The 20043-nt window shown below is 38.6% G+C and overlaps 1 protein-coding gene across 2 annotated transcripts; it reads left to right on the forward strand.

Moving 5' to 3' along the window:
* Positions 1-1715: 1715 nt before the first annotated feature.
* On the forward strand, positions 1716-19830 carry Idh1 (isocitrate dehydrogenase (NADP(+)) 1). Of its 2 annotated transcripts, none has more exons than XM_027941838.2 (10): positions 1716-1872; positions 2934-3003; positions 5384-5521; positions 8038-8329; positions 10688-10793; positions 12340-12517; positions 13685-13836; positions 16211-16351; positions 17166-17328; positions 18903-19830. In XM_027941838.2, exons 3-10 carry the CDS (start codon positions 5400-5402, stop codon positions 18991-18993), a joined length of 1245 nt encoding a protein of 414 aa, XP_027797639.2. In that variant the 5' UTR covers positions 1716-1872; positions 2934-3003; positions 5384-5399; the 3' UTR covers positions 18994-19830. The 2 variants fall into 2 exon arrangements, with proteins under 2 accessions (XP_027797639.2, XP_027797640.2); XM_027941839.2 differs by lacking the exon at positions 1716-1872 and adding an exon at positions 2457-2832.
* The last annotated feature ends 213 nt before the right edge of the window (positions 19831-20043 follow it).

Genomic DNA, 20043 nt, shown 5'->3' on the forward strand with positions numbered 1-20043 from the left:
TAATAATATTTTAATGTAAGTCAACCTGAAATCTACAAGAAAATAATATTTAAAATCAACCTGAAATCTATTCATTCCTATATTAGTGGCCTAAGAAACACTGTTTTATGAGATTCCCATGTCATCTTTCCTATCACATTGACTTTGAGACAAATTTGCAGCCCTTCTCTAGCAAATGTTTATGATTTAATGGAATATTTTTATGATTAAACTCACCTTGGTTCTGTATAATATCCTATATTTATTTTATTTTTACCTCATTTTCCTCATATATTACCAACATTTTTTTAGATACCTTTATTTTTATTTATTTATTTTAAATAGAGAGAGAGAGGATTTTTTAATATTTATATTTCAGTTTTCGGTGGACACAACATTTTATTTTTTTTTTATGTGGTGCTGAGGATGGAACCCAGGGCTTCATGCGCGAGAGGCAAGCACTCTACCACTGAGCCACAACCCCAGCCCATTACCAACATTTTTTATGAAACTATATTTTAGGTAACTTGAAGGATGCCCTGAATAAGAATGGGTATGAATGCTTAATTTTAATAATCAGCAAGGGATAATAAACCACGTGAACCAGATGTGACATGGAGTAAAATTTACAATCTCAGGTGACCAAAGACCTGAGATTTGAGATGCAGATACACCCTTACACTCTTCTATAACCATTTTTTCAGGAATAAGTAGACGTGGATGCTAATATCTGTTAATCCATATTAAAAACTAATAAATTGCCTGGGTTTTTGCTTTCTTCTCCTTTTTCTCGTGGGAAAAATGCTAGTGCCCTCTAGCGTCCAAAATGCACCTTGAGCATTTTGCCCTGCTTGTCATTATAATCCAATGAAAGATTATTTTAAAAAATAAAATTTCAAACATTGACTCTTGATCATGCTATTATCCTACAAATAGCAACATAAAATACTGTTTTTCCCCATGTTTTCTAGACTAAGAAATACACATACAAAAATGAATTTCTGGAGGAAATGGAATTTTAAAAAATCCACTGTTTTCTAAGGCTTCACATCTTTAGTGCAGCTACCTTGGAACCCGGATAATCATCTTTTTCATTATGTTTTAATGCAAATTGTAAATGGGGCTTATTTATAGTATATGGTAATAACTGGAATTATAGGTGCATAAAACCCTAAAGATCTCGTTATTGGTTGTGGTGGAAATTATTTACTGAGGCAGTCAGGGTTGCTTGTATATCTGTTGCATCCTTTGCATTCTGGCAGCCCCAAAGCAACCCCATGTTGGCTGGAACACTCTCCTTCCAAAGGCACATTCCAATCTACAGACCATCCGGCAGCAGCGGGTAGGGGACCCGCCGAAGTGCTGGTCTGGGTGCTCGGTACCCTGTTTGCCTTTACTGCGGACCTGAAAACACGCTTCACAGTGCTCAAGATTGTTACATGGCCGGGGTGCCGCAGCCTCAGTGCGGCCAGCTCCCCGGCCTGCAGGTGGCATTCACGTTCCTCGGCAGCTGGGCTTGGAGAGGAATCCCAGCTGCAAGGAAGCCCCTTCCCCCACCTGGAGGACACGGAGGTCGCCCCAAGTACTGAGCCCCAGCTTCTCTGGGCCCGCCCCTAGGCCCTGGCCCCGCCCAACCCGAGGAGTCGGCAGGCGGCGATTGGAGACAGGGGCGGGGCCCCGGGAGGTGGGCTGAGGAGGTGGGGCTTGGGAGGGGACAAAAGCCGGGAAGAGGAAAAGCCCTGACCCGCCCACTGGTCCCTGGATCTGTACAGAGGTGGTGTCACAGGCTGAAACAGCTGGGCCCAGTTAGGATTGCCTGTGTGTGCGTGTGAGTTTGAGCGTGTGAATAACTGTGGCGCCTCCGGCTGCTCGCCAACGTACCTTCCCCTGCAGGTAACCTCAGGCTTCGAGGGGCGGCCCAGGTCCCTGGCTGCTGTGGGAGGCTTTAATTCATAAAAGGCTGGAATGTGGAAAAGAAAGAAAGCTCAGGTCTTGGTTATGGAGGGAGGAACTTAGCGGCAAGGCCTAAGTTCAAGTAGGGACAAATCCAGGTATTCAGCATGGGAACGGGAAAAAAGGGAAGAAGAGGGTGCTGGAGGTAGGGAAACCTGCTCTTGGGCATGGGAGGAAGAAATTGGGCGCTGAGGAAGTTGGATGCAGTGACAAGTGGAAGACCAGATCTGCATACGGAAAGTAAAATCTTGCTGTAGGAGGTTTCAAAGATGCATAGAAGACCGTCTTGGATATAATAGGAAGAAAACATGCGACAGTGGGGAACTGGGTGCAAAGAAGGGTGTAAGCTGAGGATTTGGGCGTAGACAGCGCACTCAGGCTGCGAGGGACTGGCAGTGGCACATAGGCTGCGTCCGCCTGGGGGCGCGAGGGGGCGGAGCTCTGGTTTGGATCCGAAGACTGTTCCCTAGGACACCCCGGGGCGCGGTAGGGGTCGGGAAAGCATTCCTCCCTTGAGACGGGATTTCAAGTTCTAGGAAGGCGTTACTCTGCCAGCTCCAAGTGTCTGGGTGTTAAAGGTCCCGGCACCCGATAGGGAACATCAGGAGTGGAAATCTGGAAAGAGGAACCCGTCCAGATTCCGTTGGAGCCCTCTTGCACAACGTCCACAGGAACATCTGCAAGCTCACAGCGTCACCGAGGACGTACAAACCCCTAGGCCAGCTAACAGACTACAGACCAGGGACACACCCTCGGACGCACCCTCAGATGTGTGCACGCAGAAAGATTTGTACACCCTCAATCTTTATTTGGAAGGTGGACGTGGACCCAAAGCTGCCCTTTGCTCCTCTGGATACTCAGCACTGTACTTTAAACCAGATAAATCAGGCAGCCTGACTGGTATTAAAAACAGCTAAATCCTCCTGACGTGTGTGTGTGTGTGTGTGTGTGTGTGTGTGTGTGTTTTAAGACTTTCTATTCCCGGTTTTGTTGTGTTTTAGGAGATAAACTGCAGTTGAGTCCACAAGATTGAGAGGAGTTGGTGTGACTAGAAGTCCGTTCACTGTAAAGGTGAGAATTCATAATTTCTTCTGTACTTTCTTTGATGTGGCCATCCTGCCTTTAATTAGTCTTGAGGGCAAGCTAAGGTACTGCAATGGAATGAGTCAAGAATATTTCCAATGATAAATTGAAACCGCTTTATTTCTTTTAGCCTAGCGTCTTCTCTGATCTGCAAGAGACTATATTTGGCCAGCAATTATTGTAGTTCTTAAACATAGCCTTTAAAAATTGGCTAAAAATTTGAGGTTAATAAAAATAAAATAGAGCAAGTGTCTCTTTTTATTTGAACTACCCTGTATTATTATTCCAAGTTTGTTTTCTGGAATTACACTAGTATGTCAGGAGATTGGAATTCAACTACCTTCAGATTAAATAAATGAACTGATGGCTGTTCATTTATTGGGCTTGAAACAGCCCTTCTTTCAGAAGTTGGGGTTGGATGGAGACAGAAAATCAGAGAGGTACAAGAATTCAGTGAATCCAGTGAGATCTAAAGCCCAGGGCATTAAAATCAAATCCAGAAGAAACACACTAATGCCTTACATTGTAGTAACAATAATGCTTTGTTGTTGTTGTTGAAAGATGGTAAAAATTTAATACATAATTAATGCAGGGAAAACTTAAAATGTTCAGTAATGCATTATAACACATAGAAAAATTATTGCAGAGAGTATGTTTGCATTCACTGAGAAGGAAACTAAAAAAAAAAAAAAAAAAACTGTTCTTTAGTTTTGACATTTTAAGTACAGAGTCTGATCTATTAACTGTATTTGCCATCAAGGAAAAATAGCCCAGTCATAACTATTGCATAATACTGTGTAAGAACATAGCCATGAAAATGTACTATCAAAACCAAGATAAGCTTGCTGCTGCTTTTATTTGTCATGTTTTAAAGCAAAGACAGGTAGTAGGATTAAGCATGACAGATTCATACACTTAAAGCTATACTATAAAATGTTCTTGAAATTACTGATAGAAGTAATTAACTCATCCACAAGTTTGCTCATTTCTTTTATTCTAGTTGAATTCTAAGTTCCCTGGTAAGATATAGGGAGCCTCCTGAATACTAATAAGCAGGAATCTAGAACTACAAATTTGAGAAGTGAAAGTGCACCTGGGGTTGGGATTATATCCTCATTTATCACAAGAAACTAAGGTTTACAGCTTACTAAGTATTATAATTTTTTATTTAAAGGCCATAATGCTTTAGCTCAACTGTTCAAGAGAGACTGTTTTTCAGCTTCTGATCTAATCTTCTTATTTATTTTTGTATTTTTTTTTCAATTGATTTCTCCTGACTTTTCAGTCCTCTCTCTAACTTAAGGGGTTAAAAGTAATTTGCAGTTGTGTTGCTGGGCAAAGTTTCTATTAAAGTGTCATGAGAAGGAACAGATTCTTTTATCAGACTCAAGGCCTCTGTCTCTTCGGGAACAAGCATAAAGCATGGTCTTCTTTGAAGGCTCACAGTTTCATTTCTTCCAAAGGATCCAGCTTTGTCCTTTATGGGATTAGATTAATTGGTATTTTGTACCCCCACATGCCATTTTTTAAAGGGCCATGCCTCCCTAAAACAATGCTGTTTCCCCTATCCCACCCACTAGCAGCTTATCCTCACCTGTGAAGGGCCAGAGGAACCATGGAGGAGTTAGGATACTGAAGAACAAGACAGGGACATGCTTGGGTCCTGGGCAGGGGACCTTTCCTATTCAGATTTCTCTAATTGAGAAGTCACTTTTGTATTTAGCTTCACATCTCTGAAGCCTGTGTTGTCTCTAGGAAAGCAGAGTTCTACCAGGAATTCTTTATCTTGCACAGTTCCACCAGGAATTCTTTGTCTTGCACTTCTGAAGTTATCTGGAATATGGGTCATAAGAACCAGTTGAATCTCCTCCATGGTAGTGATTTTCACCAAAACAGCCTTTTAGGAGAAATACTAGCACTTGCCGTTCTGCTTATCTTATGGGCCCAATAAAATGAGGAATTGAATTGGATAGAAATGTTCAAATAGGATGATATTGTGAAAATAATCTCATTTCATAAGACAAACCAATAGCTGAGATTAGTGATTGCATTATTAAGGACATGTACAAGGTCAGACACCCCTACCCTTTAGCAAGGTGGCCTTGGGCAAAGCTAGTTTTCTCTAAAGGTAAAATGGTTAAACAATTTCCATCTTATAGGGCTGACACAAACCATATATAAAGAACACAACACAATGCTTTATACAGAGAAAATTCTCGATTCTGATGGTAAATATAATTGTTATTTGCTTTGCATGTAACAACTATTGTGAACTGTTCTTTTAGTAGTCACCAGATTGTTTATATTTCATTTCCACTTTATAATGAAATAATGACAAGGCATATATCCAATCTGTTCTTCTTTTTAGATTTACTGAAGTAAAAATGTCCCAAAAAATCCATGGCGGTTCTGTGGTAGAGATGCAAGGAGATGAAATGACACGAATCATTTGGGAACTGATTAAAGAAAAACTCATTTTTCCTTATGTGGAATTGGATCTGCATAGGTAAATGAATTATTCCTCCATGAAGCTAGTCGATTCAGAAAGTTTAATCTAAGTTATTTCAGGGTGCAATTGGCTTTAAAAAATAGATGTAGTCATGTTTTGTGAACAAGGCTTAAATATACCTAATGAACCTTCTAATTTAACATTCTAGTAGAAAAACTGGATTTATCATTATCTAGAACTGAAGAATCATAAGGGGAACAAATTTTGAGGGCTTGCTTACCTTGATTCCAGTGATGGTTTTATTTGTAATAAATCAGTGCTCAAGAGTAGCACAATGTATTATTTGTGGAAGAGGAAAAAACGAGAGGATGTAAGAAACAGTAAACTAAATTTTATCCTTTCAATCTCAATTTTCTGTCATTCTCTTAATCAGTCAGTGGATGTTTCCTTTTCATTCTTGACCTTTCGCCCTTTCATACAGCTGCTGCACTGAAGAACCCTCGTGGTTCTCTGAGACACCCACCTCAAGCCCCAGTTCCCTTAGGTCATCTTTGTCTCTTTGCCCTGTCTTTACAGTGTTTGGGGGCAGATGTGAAAGTATGTTCGTAATTCTCTCATTTTTTCCTTGTGTTTTTTATAAGCGGCTTTTGTTTTTGAACATTCAAACTAGATAGAGGCAGAATGTTTAAAAAGGTGAAGTGGCTAAAGCCTGGTATAGTACAATATAGAGCAACACGTTTCAGACAAATTGTTGGCAACTATTAAGTGTCTGCCTCCATCCAGAAGTATTCAGAATGTGTCCTGAGGACCCGTTAACTTGCTTTGGTTTAGACTTTCAGTTCTCATGCTGTCATTAGACGCCCTTTTTAATTGTTCTAAAATTAAGCTGCTGATAATGTCTGTATTGCAGCCACCATGTGGTGTAAAGACTGTGCTTGTAGGAGTCCACCAAACATACAGGGAACAGAGCATAAAAACAGTTTCAAAGTGGGTTGAAGAAGCATTTCACAAACTCTCTCCTGTTTCAGAACTTTGCATGACATTATGTGAACTTGCAGGGGTTTACAGGGTCCAGAATAATAATGCTAGCCTCTTTAGTATAGACTCATAAGGCCTTTTAAAGGGGTGTCTTTATGCCTAGGCAGAAAAAAAAGAGTCAGTGGCTACAAACTAAAGAATTCTTGCAAGTTCAAATAAGTTTTAAGTTGTTCCAAAATTGCTGTTATTTCTGCTTCTTTTTGAAAGAAGTATAGTGATTGATTGTTTTTTATTTTTTATTTTGTTTTTGTTGTTGTTTTTATGGAGACTCAGTAGTGGTCCTGGCTATTTATTTCTCTTTTCTTTTAGAAATGTTAAGGGAAGCAGAAAATCCACTAATTTTCTGGTAGATTCTTCTGATGAGAATCATACCTAGGAACATGAAAACTGTGGCCATCCTTCTTGTGGAGTTGGGATTAGACATTGTCTATATTCAGCATTTCCTACGCAGGAAGATAAGAAAGTATATGGCTTTGTTAGATTTATGTGAATTATCTAAAGTTGAAGCATTAGACATTTTTTTATTTGCGAATCAATCAAGATTGCTATTTCTGTGTTTGCATCAGCAGTTGGGATATCTAAGGAAAGAAGATGTGAAAACTAAGAATAGAAATCTAGAGACTATTTGGTTTAGCAATTTTTGAGAGCTGAAAAACTTTAAATTCTTAGAGAACAAAATAAGTTATTCTATTATTTTGTTTTTACTACTTTCCATAAAATCATGTTTTTGTGTTCCATGAACAGCCAACATGCATTCAGCTCTGAATGACCCCGCAGTATGGGTGTTGGTGTACGCTGAGCTAAAACTTTCTGGTGCATATGAAACTGTTGATGGGTTCTACTACTTATCCAATAAACTGCAGGCTTGTTTCCAGAACATAGAGACTTGCCCAAGAATTAGGGGAAGGTTCACCTTATGACTAACTGGCATAAATGAAGCAGTCATTAGCATTTTTTGCACAACAGTAATCTCTATACCCTTCATCACTTTAATGTCAGAATACAAAACATCCTTTAAGCCTTCCACCCCTTTATTTTTCAAGCACAATATTTACTAAGGGAAAATTAGGTGGTGCTTAGGTTTAACTTGTATGCTAATTATATGGAGGGAAGCCATGCCAAAGGGTTGTTCATGTGTTGTTATTGCCTCAAGATGGTGAAAAATAGGGGGCAATTTGGCAGAGTTCGTTGTTTTCCATTCAATTTCCGGAGAGACAGCTGCCCACTAGCCTAGTCCTCTTGACTCTTTACTTCCTTCTTGAATTGTCAGTCATCTTCTATGTTTAGGGGACATCAGTGCTAAAACTTGACAGATTTAGGTGTCTTTGAGGCCTTTATCTTCTGCATAGCAACCTCTGCCTGTCACCAGTGGGGTCATGGATTATAACTTATTCATTTTCCTGAAATATTGATACTTTTTTCCCTTTCTAGCTATGACTTTTATTCATTTTCCTGAAGTATTGATACTTTTTTCCCTTTCTAGCTATGACTTTTATTCATTTTCCTGAAGTATTGACACTTTTTTCCCTTTCTAGCTATGACTTAGGCATAGAGAATCGTGATGCCACCAATGACCAGGTCACCAAGGATGCTGCAGAAGCTGTAAAGAAGTATAATGTTGGTATCAAATGTGCTACTATCACCCCTGACGAGAAGAGGGTTGAGGAGTTCAAGTTGAAGCAAATGTGGAAATCACCAAATGGCACTATCCGAAATATTCTGGGTGGCACTGTCTTCAGGGAAGCAATTATCTGCAAAAATATCCCACGACTTGTGAGTGGATGGATAAAACCCATCATCATAGGCCGTCATGCTTATGGGGACCAAGTAAGTCATTTGGGCATAATTTCCCATATATTTTTACATGACCCAGCAATTCTGATTTATATGGGTTTTATCCTTATCTTTTGGTGTCTACACCCATTAAGCAAAGTTGCAAAATTTAGAAATTCTAGTATGTATAGCTGTATATTTACCCACATTTAGATAGAGGTAAATACAGATAAACTTACTGTAGATACCCATCTCAACACATGATTTTTGCCACACATGTTTTTTTCTATCTTTATCCTTTTGTTAGTTATATCACACAAATGGCAATTATTTTTTAATTTTTTTATTTTTTAGTAGTATCATATGTTCCAACCAGATCAGTGGTTTTCAATGCTGGCTGCATAATAAGATCCACTTATGAATGATTCATTGGTTTGATTTGGTTTAGCTTTACCTTTTTGGTTTTTGTCTAATATCTGAGTCCCATCTCCACCAGCTGAAATCTGAATTCAGGCTTTTGAATCAGTTCCATAAGTGATTCTAATGTACAGATAGGGTTGAGAACCACCAAATATGATATTAAACATGATAACTGGCTTAGTATTCAAAAGTAATCAAGTTAGAACATTATTTCCTACTTGAAAAACAAAAATGGATTCTGTATTTCTATACAAATAGACTCATTGCCAAGTTAAGCAGAAAAGCTGCCAATTAAACAAATTCCAAATTGTGTTGAGACAGGTTTCAGATTTTCATAGAAAGAAGCTTATGTCTTACAAGAACCTTAAAAACAGGAATTCCCTAATGCTAAAATCCAAAATCCGCACTTCTATGTAGTCATCCCTGTAAACAGTGTGGCCAGGGATGATGTTTCTGGGGACAGAGTTGCCAGCTCAGTCCCCAAGGAGTTGGTTAACTTTGTTCTACCCTGTGGCTCATACTGTCCCTTCATCCTGGCCAGGCCCCTCACAGGTACCAGAGTCCCAAGCAAGGATGCATAGGTGGCAGTTCTTACCAATTCAGTCTGTCTTTTTTTTTTTTTTTTTTTTAATTATAGCATCAGTCATTTGTAATAATGGACAATCTGTTGTTTAAAGTCAAGATTAAAATTTTCAAATGCCAGGTTGATTTGCTGTGTAAATGTGCATAAACCCTATGCAAAGCATTTACAGTGCCTTGAGGTATCAGTTCTTCCTTTTGAGAAATGGAAACAAATCAGCAACCCATAGTGAATGACTTTATATGTCATAAGTGTTCTTTGTAGAGTAGATATTTAATCTTTTTTGTTATCTGAATGCTCTTTTACCTACTGTTAGTATTACTATAAACCTATAGGTGTGGCTGGTTCTTGTTAATTCCTAACTCCAAGTCTCCCAATTAACCCAAATCTTTGAGTAAGGTTCAGTGCACGAATTACTTGTGAATACCTCATGTATACCAGGCACATTTCTCCACTGGAATGGCTTATGCTCATGAGGGAGGTGAACAGGATTTTTGGGGGGTTCATCAACTGTCACAGCAGCTTCCAGATGATTTTTTTCATGTGGACAGTGATAACTGGAGCCCTGAAAGTCTAAGTAAGGATCCCAAGTCTCTGGACTCAGGATGCATTATTTCCATTATATCACACTGACATCTTTGTAAGATTGATATGAGAATCAAATGAGATCATCTTATTTGATACATAGTAAGGACAAAGCATCAGCTCTATCATCATTTTCAGCACAAGTAGGATTATAATCCTCCCTGCAGGACAGCTTCCTCAGCCCGTAGGCCAGGCCAGGTCGAATCTCTTCATCACCCTGCAGCATTTTTATTGATTTATTGGTTTATGACTCCTTCTGACATTTGAAAACTCTCTGTCACTTCTCACTTAGTATTGTCTTTATTAGGTTGGTAAGCTTCCTAAAGAAAGTATCTTGTGTTATTCTCTGTGTTCTCTGTATCAGTGCCCATAAAACTGTCACATACATGGTAGCCTAGTAATAAATACTGACTGACTTTTTAATGTGCACTACCACTAACTAGAGGAACTCTGGACTATCTTCATTTCTATCTCTTTAAATATCTGCCAGATGTGGTGGCCTGTAATCCCAGCAACTCAGGAGGCTAAGGCAGGAGGATCCCAAGTTCAAGGCCAGCCTCAGCAACTTGGGAGACCCTGTCTCAGAGTAATTAAATAAAAAAGACTGGGAATGTAGTTCAGTGGTTGTGCACCCTTGAATTCAATCCATAATAACAAAAAAAAAAAAAAAAAGGACAAGCTATATTCTCTTGTTTATCTTGGTGTCCTCTTGTGCTCATGTATGTTTCTCTGTCTCTCTCTCTCAGATATATATATATATATATATTTCCTTATAATTCCTATTGGGGTATTTTTCTTTTCTTAATACCTTTTTCCTACTTATATAGTATAGAGCAACTGATTTTGTTGTTCCTGGGCCTGGAAAAGTAGAGATAACCTACACACCAAGTGATGGAACCCAGAAGGTGACATACCTGGTACATAACTTTGAAGGTATGTATGAGTCCATCATAAGCTACGTCTTCTTTTTTTAAAAACAAATGATTTAGAAACATTATTACTGTTTTTTTTTTTCAAAATTAGTTATGTGACTGCCTAAAAATATAACCTAATTCTACACTTCTACAGAACCAAAAATCTAACATAAAAAGTAGTTGGTTCCATGCCCTCCCTTGGCATGAATAAGGCATGAAGGGGTTAGTCACTTAACTGGAAATGCATATAGGCAATGACAAGGAGACATTTATGCATTTGTCTTAAAATATGGAGGGAAGATTGGCAGGAATACCTTATGCACAAATGGTATAAATTAAACATTAATAGCCCCAAATCATCTGTCATGCAATCCTGCCCTTTGCTCTGGTGGGGTTTGTATTTAGAAATGGTTGCATTATTTGCTAAGATTTTCTCCTTGCCCTTCTGGGAATTTATCCTGTGAAAGTGAAATATTTATTTTTTTGACTTTTCTTCCCCTGCAGCTTCAAAGTTTCATTAGGGCAAATCCTACCCAAAAGTTGTTGAAAGTACTCATTTAAACAAACAAATTTAAAAATTTTTAAAAATTTAGGGCTGGGGATGTGGCTCAAGCGGTAGAGCGCTCGCCTGGCATGCGTGCTGCCTGGGTTCGATCCTCAGCACCACATACAAACAGTGATGTTGTGTCCGCCGAAAACTAAAAAATAAATATTAAAAAATTTTTTAAAAAATTTAAACAAACAAATTTTAAAAAAAGATAACACCTAAATATCTTTTTTTTTCTTACCTCCTTTAAATAATGTCATCCGAATAGAATCTACTTCTGTGAGTTTCAGCACCCTGGGAGTTGGCATGGGTTCAAGTTTCAGTAATAACAGAGTTCAACTAATAAAAGTTGTGAAACACGAATGATTACATGTAGCGTAATTACTTCCACCAATTGCAGTAGACATGCTCAGTGTCCTTCTGGAAATTACAAGAATTTTCATTTAGTATTTAAAATGCAGATCTCTCTCAATAATTATGGGCTGAGTACACCCTTAAGTTCAAAATACATGTTGGAAATTGTTAAAGTACATAAAAAACAAATTCAAAATTATTTGCCCATTTGTGAGTATATTTTCTGTCACATTAGCAGGTTTTTTTAAATATTTTTTTAGTTGTTGATAGACTTTTATTATATTTATTTTTATATGCAGTGCTGAGAATCGAACCCAGTGCCTCACACATGCCAGGCAAGTGTGCTACCGCTGAGCCACAGCCACAGCCCCCATATTAGTAGTTTTTGGTATTTTAGTATCTTTGGGATCCTGAAGACCATATGTTTTTCTTATTTCCATGGCTCTTCTAAAACAAGTTAGACTATTCTTATATAGAACTGATTTTCATCCTATCCTGTCCCTCAAAAACTCCTGAACTGTTCAGTTTGGAAGGCTGCCAGGGACTTGAAGTCTAGGCTCAGCCAGGGGAGCCAACAATTGGTATTTTGGTTGTGGAGATTCCTTTAACCTCGCTCCAGCTATCCCACGTTTACTTTCTTTTTTTCTCTCATTACTCCCTGCAGCGGGGGGTGGAGTTGCCATGGGAATGTACAATGAAGACAAGTCAATTGAAGATTTTGCACACAGTTCCTTCCAAATGGCTCTGTCTAAGGGTTGGCCTTTGTATCTGAGCACCAAAAATACTATTCTGAAGAAATATGATGGACGCTTTAAAGACATCTTTCAGGAGATATATGACAAGTAACTGCCATTCTTTATTCCTTTTTCTTTCTTTTGTTTCCAAGTAAGCTGGCATTTATGGTATAGAATTTGCATTTCCTTATCCCTTTGATTCTGTGACAAATCAAGTGAAAATCTTCAATAATCCTTAAATTAGATAAGAGCAAAACTAAGATTTAGCAGGAGTAAAATAAAACCACTCTAAATTGCTTTTGGAAAATAAACATGTGTTTTAAAAAGGGCCCATCCTTAATTTTTCCACAGAGCCAGGATTGTTTAGTATTTGACTTAAGTACCCTGTTAGTGATAGAAAGTTCTGATTTGTCAAATATGTCAGTTTATGAGTCAGGCCCATTTTCTTCTTTCTAAAAATCATTGTAATGATTGAAACTCTACCTTACATGGTCTTTTGAACTTAAGTATAAATTTATAACAACCTCTGGCCCAGCAACCTGTGAGGTGAGCCTGTGTTAACTCTTCAGACAGCATCACTTCCTGTGTTGTTCAGATGCAGATTTTTCTGGATTAAAAAAAAAAAATCTTTCCAAAGGCATTTTGATTCCCTCTTCCAACTATCCATCTGTACTAAGCCTAAAAACTGTCCCATAGTACATCTAGTTTCCTGAATGATATCATGTCATTGGAATATCTTTTTTTCCCTTTGTTATATTATTTTTTCTTTTCAGCACCAGGATTGAACCCAAGGGTGCTTTACTAATAACCTATATCCCCAGCCCTTTTTATTTTTTATTTTGAGACATGGTCTTGCTAAGTTGCTGAGGGTCTTGCTAAATTGTCAAGAAGTTGCAATCCTCCTGCCTAAGCCTCCTGGGTTGCTGAAATTACAGGAATAGACCACTATACTCAGCTTCCTTTGCTACATTCTTAAAAGAACCTGAGTCTCAAGAATATGATCAGTACTATATTGAAAATTAGAAATCAAAGCAATAGTTGGGATAGCCTACTGTATCACACCTTTCCTGCAAGGTGTGACAGGTGGCCAAATTAGGGTTTCATAGCCAGAGAATGCTTGAGCAGAGATTTAGCCTGTGTTAGAGTCCCACATTTGTGCTCCGTCTACTGAAAAGGCTGCTCCTTGTCCCCTTCCAAGCCTTTGGGAGAAGCAGATGACAGCCCTGAAAAGCCAACTTCTTTTTTAATTGTTCTAATTTTTCTCTTGTTTCTTAGGCAGTACAAATCCCAATTTGAAGCCCAAAAGATCTGGTATGAGCATAGGCTCATCGACGACATGGTGGCTCAAGCTATGAAATCAGAGGGAGGCTTCATCTGGGCCTGTAAAAACTATGATGGTGATGTGCAGTCAGACTCCGTGGCCCAAGGTAAGGAGCCAGAGCAGCAGGTGGAGGTGGATGGAGCCTGCTAGCCCTGAGGTCATTCCATGGTAAATCTATAGTTTGGGAAGAGGGATTTTGTAGTCCTTAGTTGTAAAACCATGAAATGCTAGTGCTACAAAGCACCCAGATCCATCATTCATTTTCTGACACATAAAGAAATTAAGTTCAGATGGGGAAGTGAATTATTCAAGGTCACAGAGGAAATAAGCGGGGGTTTGACATTGCTTGCTCCAGCCTTAGGTTAAACTCACCTCATCCTTTGTTCCCACTTGAAGTTTTAAAACCTCCAACAGGTAGCCAACTACCTAGTCCAAAAGTCACCCCTTTTCCTGTATTTATTTTCCCTTTGGTGATATTATGGAAACCAAGTGTACTCAGGCAAGGAGGAGCAATAAAGTGAGTGGCCTGGGTTGTCGGGCAACTGTGAGCAGTATCTCCAGGAGCTTATTCACCTGGCAACAGGTCCTGATCATGCTCCTACTGCCAGCCTTGAATCAGGCTGCTTTGTTACTGTGTGTGTGTGTGTGTGTGTGTGTGTGTGTGTTTTAATTTAAGTTTACTGCTTAGCTTTTAACAAAGGGGATTGTACAAAGAAATATTAAGCAAAGAAGTCCAGGGCCATTCACAGAAATTCCAGGAACCAGGTACTTCATGCCAGGAGAATTGGCCAAATCAACAGAAATTCTCCTTTCCCTGTTTTCCTCAGCACCAAGTTGCTGCTCAGTTTCAGTTACTCTTGGTAGCTGTAGGAACTTGACTTTCCCCAGATGAATGTTTGCATAGGCTTTAATTATGTTTATTTTCTCCCAGGAAGTACTACTTTTTCTCTTTGAAAGTTAAACATCTCTAATCAGTTTGAAAATCAGTAGACCAGCCCAAAGATTACTTTTATATCAGATAACTGAATTACACAACTCTTTACCACCACCACCCCACCCCCTCTGTCTCCAGATCCTTGGTGGTTGGTACTAAGTACATACAGAAAGGGGCACTGCTTTGTGGTGACTCCACAAAAGATGAGGAGAGCTATTCCTTATCATTGAAGTTCCGGGAGAGGGACCCAAAGTTATTCCATGTTTAAAGGTTCTCATGGCAATAAGAAGAGAGTATCAAAAGAAATATTTCAGATGTAAATGTCCAGTTATAAAAGTTTAAAGGACTATGAAGCAAGAGATCTGAAGTACCATGGGCCCTGATAAGAGACCTACTTAAGATCAGAGTCTGATAGATCAGGTGATCTCAGCTAAATAGATGAAAACCAGCCCAGCTATCTTTTTGTTCATTCTTCTCTAGAGATACAAACTACTTCAGACTCGGGCCATTTCATTTATGTCCTCAGTTTTGACAATGGCATAAGCTTATATTCTAATATTAATAAATAGACAAATTCACCATGGTATGGTCCTGAATTCTCTAATCAATTTAATTTGAGTATCTATGAAGCCTCAAAGAAATACAGTGATATGGAAGGAACTATTAATTCCACACAGAAATTTCTTAACTGGGCTTAAAGATGACCAAAAACTAAAATGAAATTAGAGGAGATCCACTTGATCTCTGCCCACACAAAAGTAGCCATTTGTTTATTTATTGGAAGTTTACATTATTAATTTAATGAGAACTCATAGGTGGTGACACAAATGGAGAAAGGGTCCCTTGAATTCAAGCGAAAAAGTGTACATAAAAAAAAATTAAGTGAATTAACTTAACTGTTGGAATATGGTTCTCTGAATAGGAAACCATGGAAGAGAATTGTTTTGTTGAGGGTATTACAGAAAACAAGGAAGAGCAATTAGAATGTTCTTGGATCTAACCCATCCTATATTTATGAGCCTTTTTCCCATCCCCATGAGTTTATAGTAAATTGAAGGCAGGAGACAACTCTAATCTTTATTTCCCCAGAATAGCAGAGTATCTGCATATAATAACAAGATATTGAGCTCTTACTGTGGCAGATATTTTTCTAAGAAATATGCATATATATTCACAAATTATATGTACATTCATCTAATCCCACAACAACACAGTAAAGTAGGTCCTTTTATTATTCTCATTTTATAGGTAGGAAAACTGAGTCACAGCAGATATGAAGCCACAGAATAGGGTGAAATACAGGCAGTCAGACCCCAAACCCTCCATCATGAAGCAGGTACCAGAGATAAGTGAGAAACAGCTCAGCTTCTCCAGATCCTTTGACTCTGAGATCTGGATACCTCATTTTCTGAAAGGCAGAGGAGCTACCAATGACTCCATGTGCTCATGCTTACCAAGACCTGACAAGACTGAGTCTTTTGCTCTCAGTGCTGAGAGACCAGTCTTCTCGCAGATGGACCAGTACTTAATGCTCTGCCACCTACAGGTTATGGCTCACTTGGCATGATGACTAGTGTGCTGATTTGTCCAGATGGCAAGACAGTAGAAGCAGAGGCTGCCCATGGGACAGTAACACGTCACTACCGCATGTACCAGAAAGGACAGGAGACGTCCACCAATCCTATTGGTAAGATGGTGTCTATTTCCACATCGATTTCTGACAAGAGAGTGTTCTCCAAAGGAGATCTCCAGAGGAACTCAGGCACATTCCTTAGGCTACTCAGTGTTTTGTGTGAAAAGTCATCAGCAAGTAGCTAATGCATTCTACTAATAGGAGCTATTTTAACATGCTTAATAATGTTCTGAAAATGTGCTTTTCTATTTTGTAGAAGAGTATACATTACAGAAAAGAAATTATCAACAAGTGTATCAACTGTCCCTGGAGCAGTAAAATGTCACTGGAAGCTACACATCTAAAAGTCACATGGATAGATCCCTTCAACAAGGTGTCAAGGACAGTACTTTAAAAAGAGATAGCAGCCTAGAAAGAGGAGACCAATGTAGACATGTAGACAAAAGATATAGAGACCTTTTCTAAGACAGTAAATGCCTTAAACATCAAGCACTAGTACCATACCATTAAAATGTAGGTGTTTTTTCCCACACTTTTTATTAGTGCATTATAGTTGCATAATGGTGGGATTTGTTGTTACATATTGTACATGCACAAAATATAACAACAAAATTTGGCCAATATCACTTCATAGCACATTCCCCCTCTCTCCTCCCACCACCCCCTGGTCCCTTTCCTCTGGGGTTTTGGGGTGCTGGGGGGGTAGTTTTCTATTTGGGAAAGTATTTCCAGCTTTCCTAAAACTTCTGCCCTATATGGATATCATCTAATAAAGCCCACAACCTAAATTTTTAAAAATATTCTGTTTGGGGGAACTGTGAAAGATTTGGGAATTCTTAGACCTGGGATGACTGTTTCTCTTTTTTAGCTTCCATTTTTGCCTGGACCAGAGGGTTAGCCCACAGGGCAAAGCTGGATAACAATAATGACCTTTGCATCTTTGCAAAGGCTTTGGAAGAAGTCTGCATTGAGACCATTGAGGCTGGCTTTATGACCAAGGACTTGGCTGCTTGCATTAAAGGTCTACCCAAGTAAGTATAAGATGCCCTGAACTCTGTGGTCAGATTGCCATTTATCCTCACCAGCCTCAAAACACCAGTGTTTTTTATAATTATGTAAATTGATATTCATCATCCTTTTTAGGGGTCAGTAGACATTATCTATGTAGTGTCAGACAGTGAACATTTCAGATTGAGTATGTGTATGTGTGAGGGTGGTTCTGGTGATTGAACTCAAGAATGCTCTATCATTGAGCTATACTTTTAGGCTGTTTTGTTTTTGTTTTTGTTTTTTTGGGGCAGGGTCTTACTAAGTTGCCCAGGCTGGCCTTGAATTTGTGATCCTCCTGCCTCAATCTTCTGGTAGCTGGGCTTACAAGCATATGCCACCAAGCCCAGCTACATTTTAGTTTGTGGGACATACAGTCTTTTGGGAACTATGCAAATACTAAACTTGGCATCTGCTGTTGTGGCAGGAAGGTGGTCATAGATAATACAGAGATGCATAGATACAGCAATTTGCCAATTATACTTTTGTGTACAAAACCAGACTACAGGCTAAATTTCTTCTATGGGCTGGGCTATAATTTGCTGATCTAGTTAACAATAATTGAATGAACAACTTATTTAATTTTAAGAAAATGATAGTCAATTAGAAAAAAAAGGGAACTAGTCTAGCTAATTCCATCCCATTATTTTCTTTAATTTACAAATAAGAAAAATAAGTAGCACAAGTATAAGATGTCCATTGATTACTATCGCTTCCTTAAGTTCCACTAACCTTCAGTACAGTGGAACTTATTGTGCATTGATTGCCTTGGGCTTTTCTGAGGACATGGTAACCAGTATTCCATTGCATTAGCTGCTAATCAGATAACTCTCTCAAAGTCAGAGTTAGTTACCAGGACTCATCTTAAGAAATTTTAGAAAAAATTAACACTAATACCAAGTCCCAACTGGTATATCCTCAGAGATTTCAGTACACCCCAATAAAGTGCATATACTCAGTCACTGCAAATTTCTTAACTTGAACTTCCATCGAGAATACAATGTTTGAAATGTTCTAATCTGTGCAGTATATGTAGTATCTATAGATCTTTGCAGCCTATTTGATGGGCGTGTACCAGCAGGATTATGTCAGTTAGTCCATTCTTTTTTGTTTTTCTTAAATAAAACACTGATGCAAACAAGAGCATTTAAGCTTTTTTAAGAACATGTAACAGTGAATGGGAATGTAGGTAAAGGCTTGGCTATACTCTCAACAGGTTTTGTTATTTCTAAGAATTAAGGAGTAGGATGAGTCTGCTCTCATTGGATTAGTCTAAACTGAAACTCTTGATAGTTTCAACCTCAGAGCTACATGGCGTGGAACCTACTGTGAATGTTTGTGCTTGAGCCTCCACTGCACGATGCCCAAGACTGGGTCAGCCCTATGAACTGGGAACATAGTCATTGTCTGTATTCTTGTAGCTTGGTAACATTAATCGGTTGACTTCTAGAAATAGATAAAATACTATGTTAAGTAGTGTTTTTAGGATTTTTTCTCTACCTCCTACTATATTAGAAACAAACTAAATTTCCATCTTTTCTTTTTTCTCTCCTTTTAGCGTACAGCGTTCTGACTACTTGAATACCTTTGAGTTCATGGACAAACTTGGAGAAAATTTGAAGATAAAACTAGCTCAAGCCAAACTTTAATTTCATGTCTGAGCTTAGGAGGATAAGTGGTCTTGGTAACTAGGTCCACAAGTTTACATTTTTTGTATTACACTCACAGGTTAAAACAAAATCAATTTTATAATTTGTTTGTAAGCTGGAGTTGATCTTTTCTATAAGTTTACACCCTTTTTCTTATATATACAGTAATTGCCACCTTCCTGAACGTGGCAGGGAACTGTTTTTAAATTGTGTTTTATTTTCTAGAAGAAGCCTAGGAGTTACTTTCATATTCAATGTTATTCCTTCACATGTTCCAATATAAATGACCAAAATCAAGAGTGCTCAAAAGGGTTAACAATAGCCACAGTATTGTTCCCTAAAATCTGTATAATATAGTACTTTACTCCCTTTCCCTGTTGTCCATGACTGTGGGCACTGGGAATTTTGGTGTTACAGATGTCCCAGTATGTGAGGTAGCTACACATTGAACTTGCACATGACTAGAACAAAGAATGTAAGTGTAACTAAAACATGTTGAAGTCACTGCAGTCATTTTTTTTCAAGAGCATAGTGAATGTGTCCAAAGTGCTAAATACTTTTGAGGACACTGGAGAGTTCAGAATGCAAAATAAATACTTCCTAGAGGTTTGTCCTCTGTATTTGTCTTTTCTTCCTCCTCCTCTGGCCTGAGGATTTTGCTACCCTAAATAGCATTTCATCCACGTGCAATAATGTAAGCTGTACCTTTTTTGGACTTCTCCTGGCCTGTTTCATTTGTTTTATATAGATGTGATTTCTCAGAGGTTGATATTAAACACTATTCTAGTCCAGTCTTCATCTGAACTGTTAATTTTAATTAAAATCAAGTGCTAATGACTCTTTTCTGGGTTTTTATTTATGCTTATGCCCAGTACATTCTGCCTCCTTGCCATAGGGATTTGATCTGGGGTTGGGGGGCGGGGGAAATCTCTGCTCTCAAGAATTAACTTGGCGGGGGGGGGGATGGATAAATAAACAGTTAGAGGTGGATCCTACAAGAAGAGGAATGAGAATGGCCAAAGGTCATTACTAAAGGAGTAATTAGACAAT

This window comes from Marmota flaviventris, chromosome 11, assembly GCF_047511675.1.
Source record: "Marmota flaviventris isolate mMarFla1 chromosome 11, mMarFla1.hap1, whole genome shotgun sequence".
NCBI classification, from domain to species: Eukaryota; Metazoa; Chordata; class Mammalia; order Rodentia; family Sciuridae; genus Marmota; species Marmota flaviventris.

Excerpts from the sequence above, each read along its gene's own strand:
- Idh1 (XM_027941838.2), top strand. The coding sequence starts at position 5,400 with ATGTCCCAAAAAATCCATGGCGGTTCTGTGGTAGAGATGCAAGGAGAT. Across the intron at positions 8,330-10,687 it reads GTCATGCTTATGGGGACCAA|TATAGAGCAACTGATTTTGT; the intron begins GTAAGTCATTTG and ends CTACTTATATAG. Across the intron at positions 16,352-17,165 it reads GACGTCCACCAATCCTATTG|CTTCCATTTTTGCCTGGACC; the intron begins GTAAGATGGTGT and ends TCTCTTTTTTAG.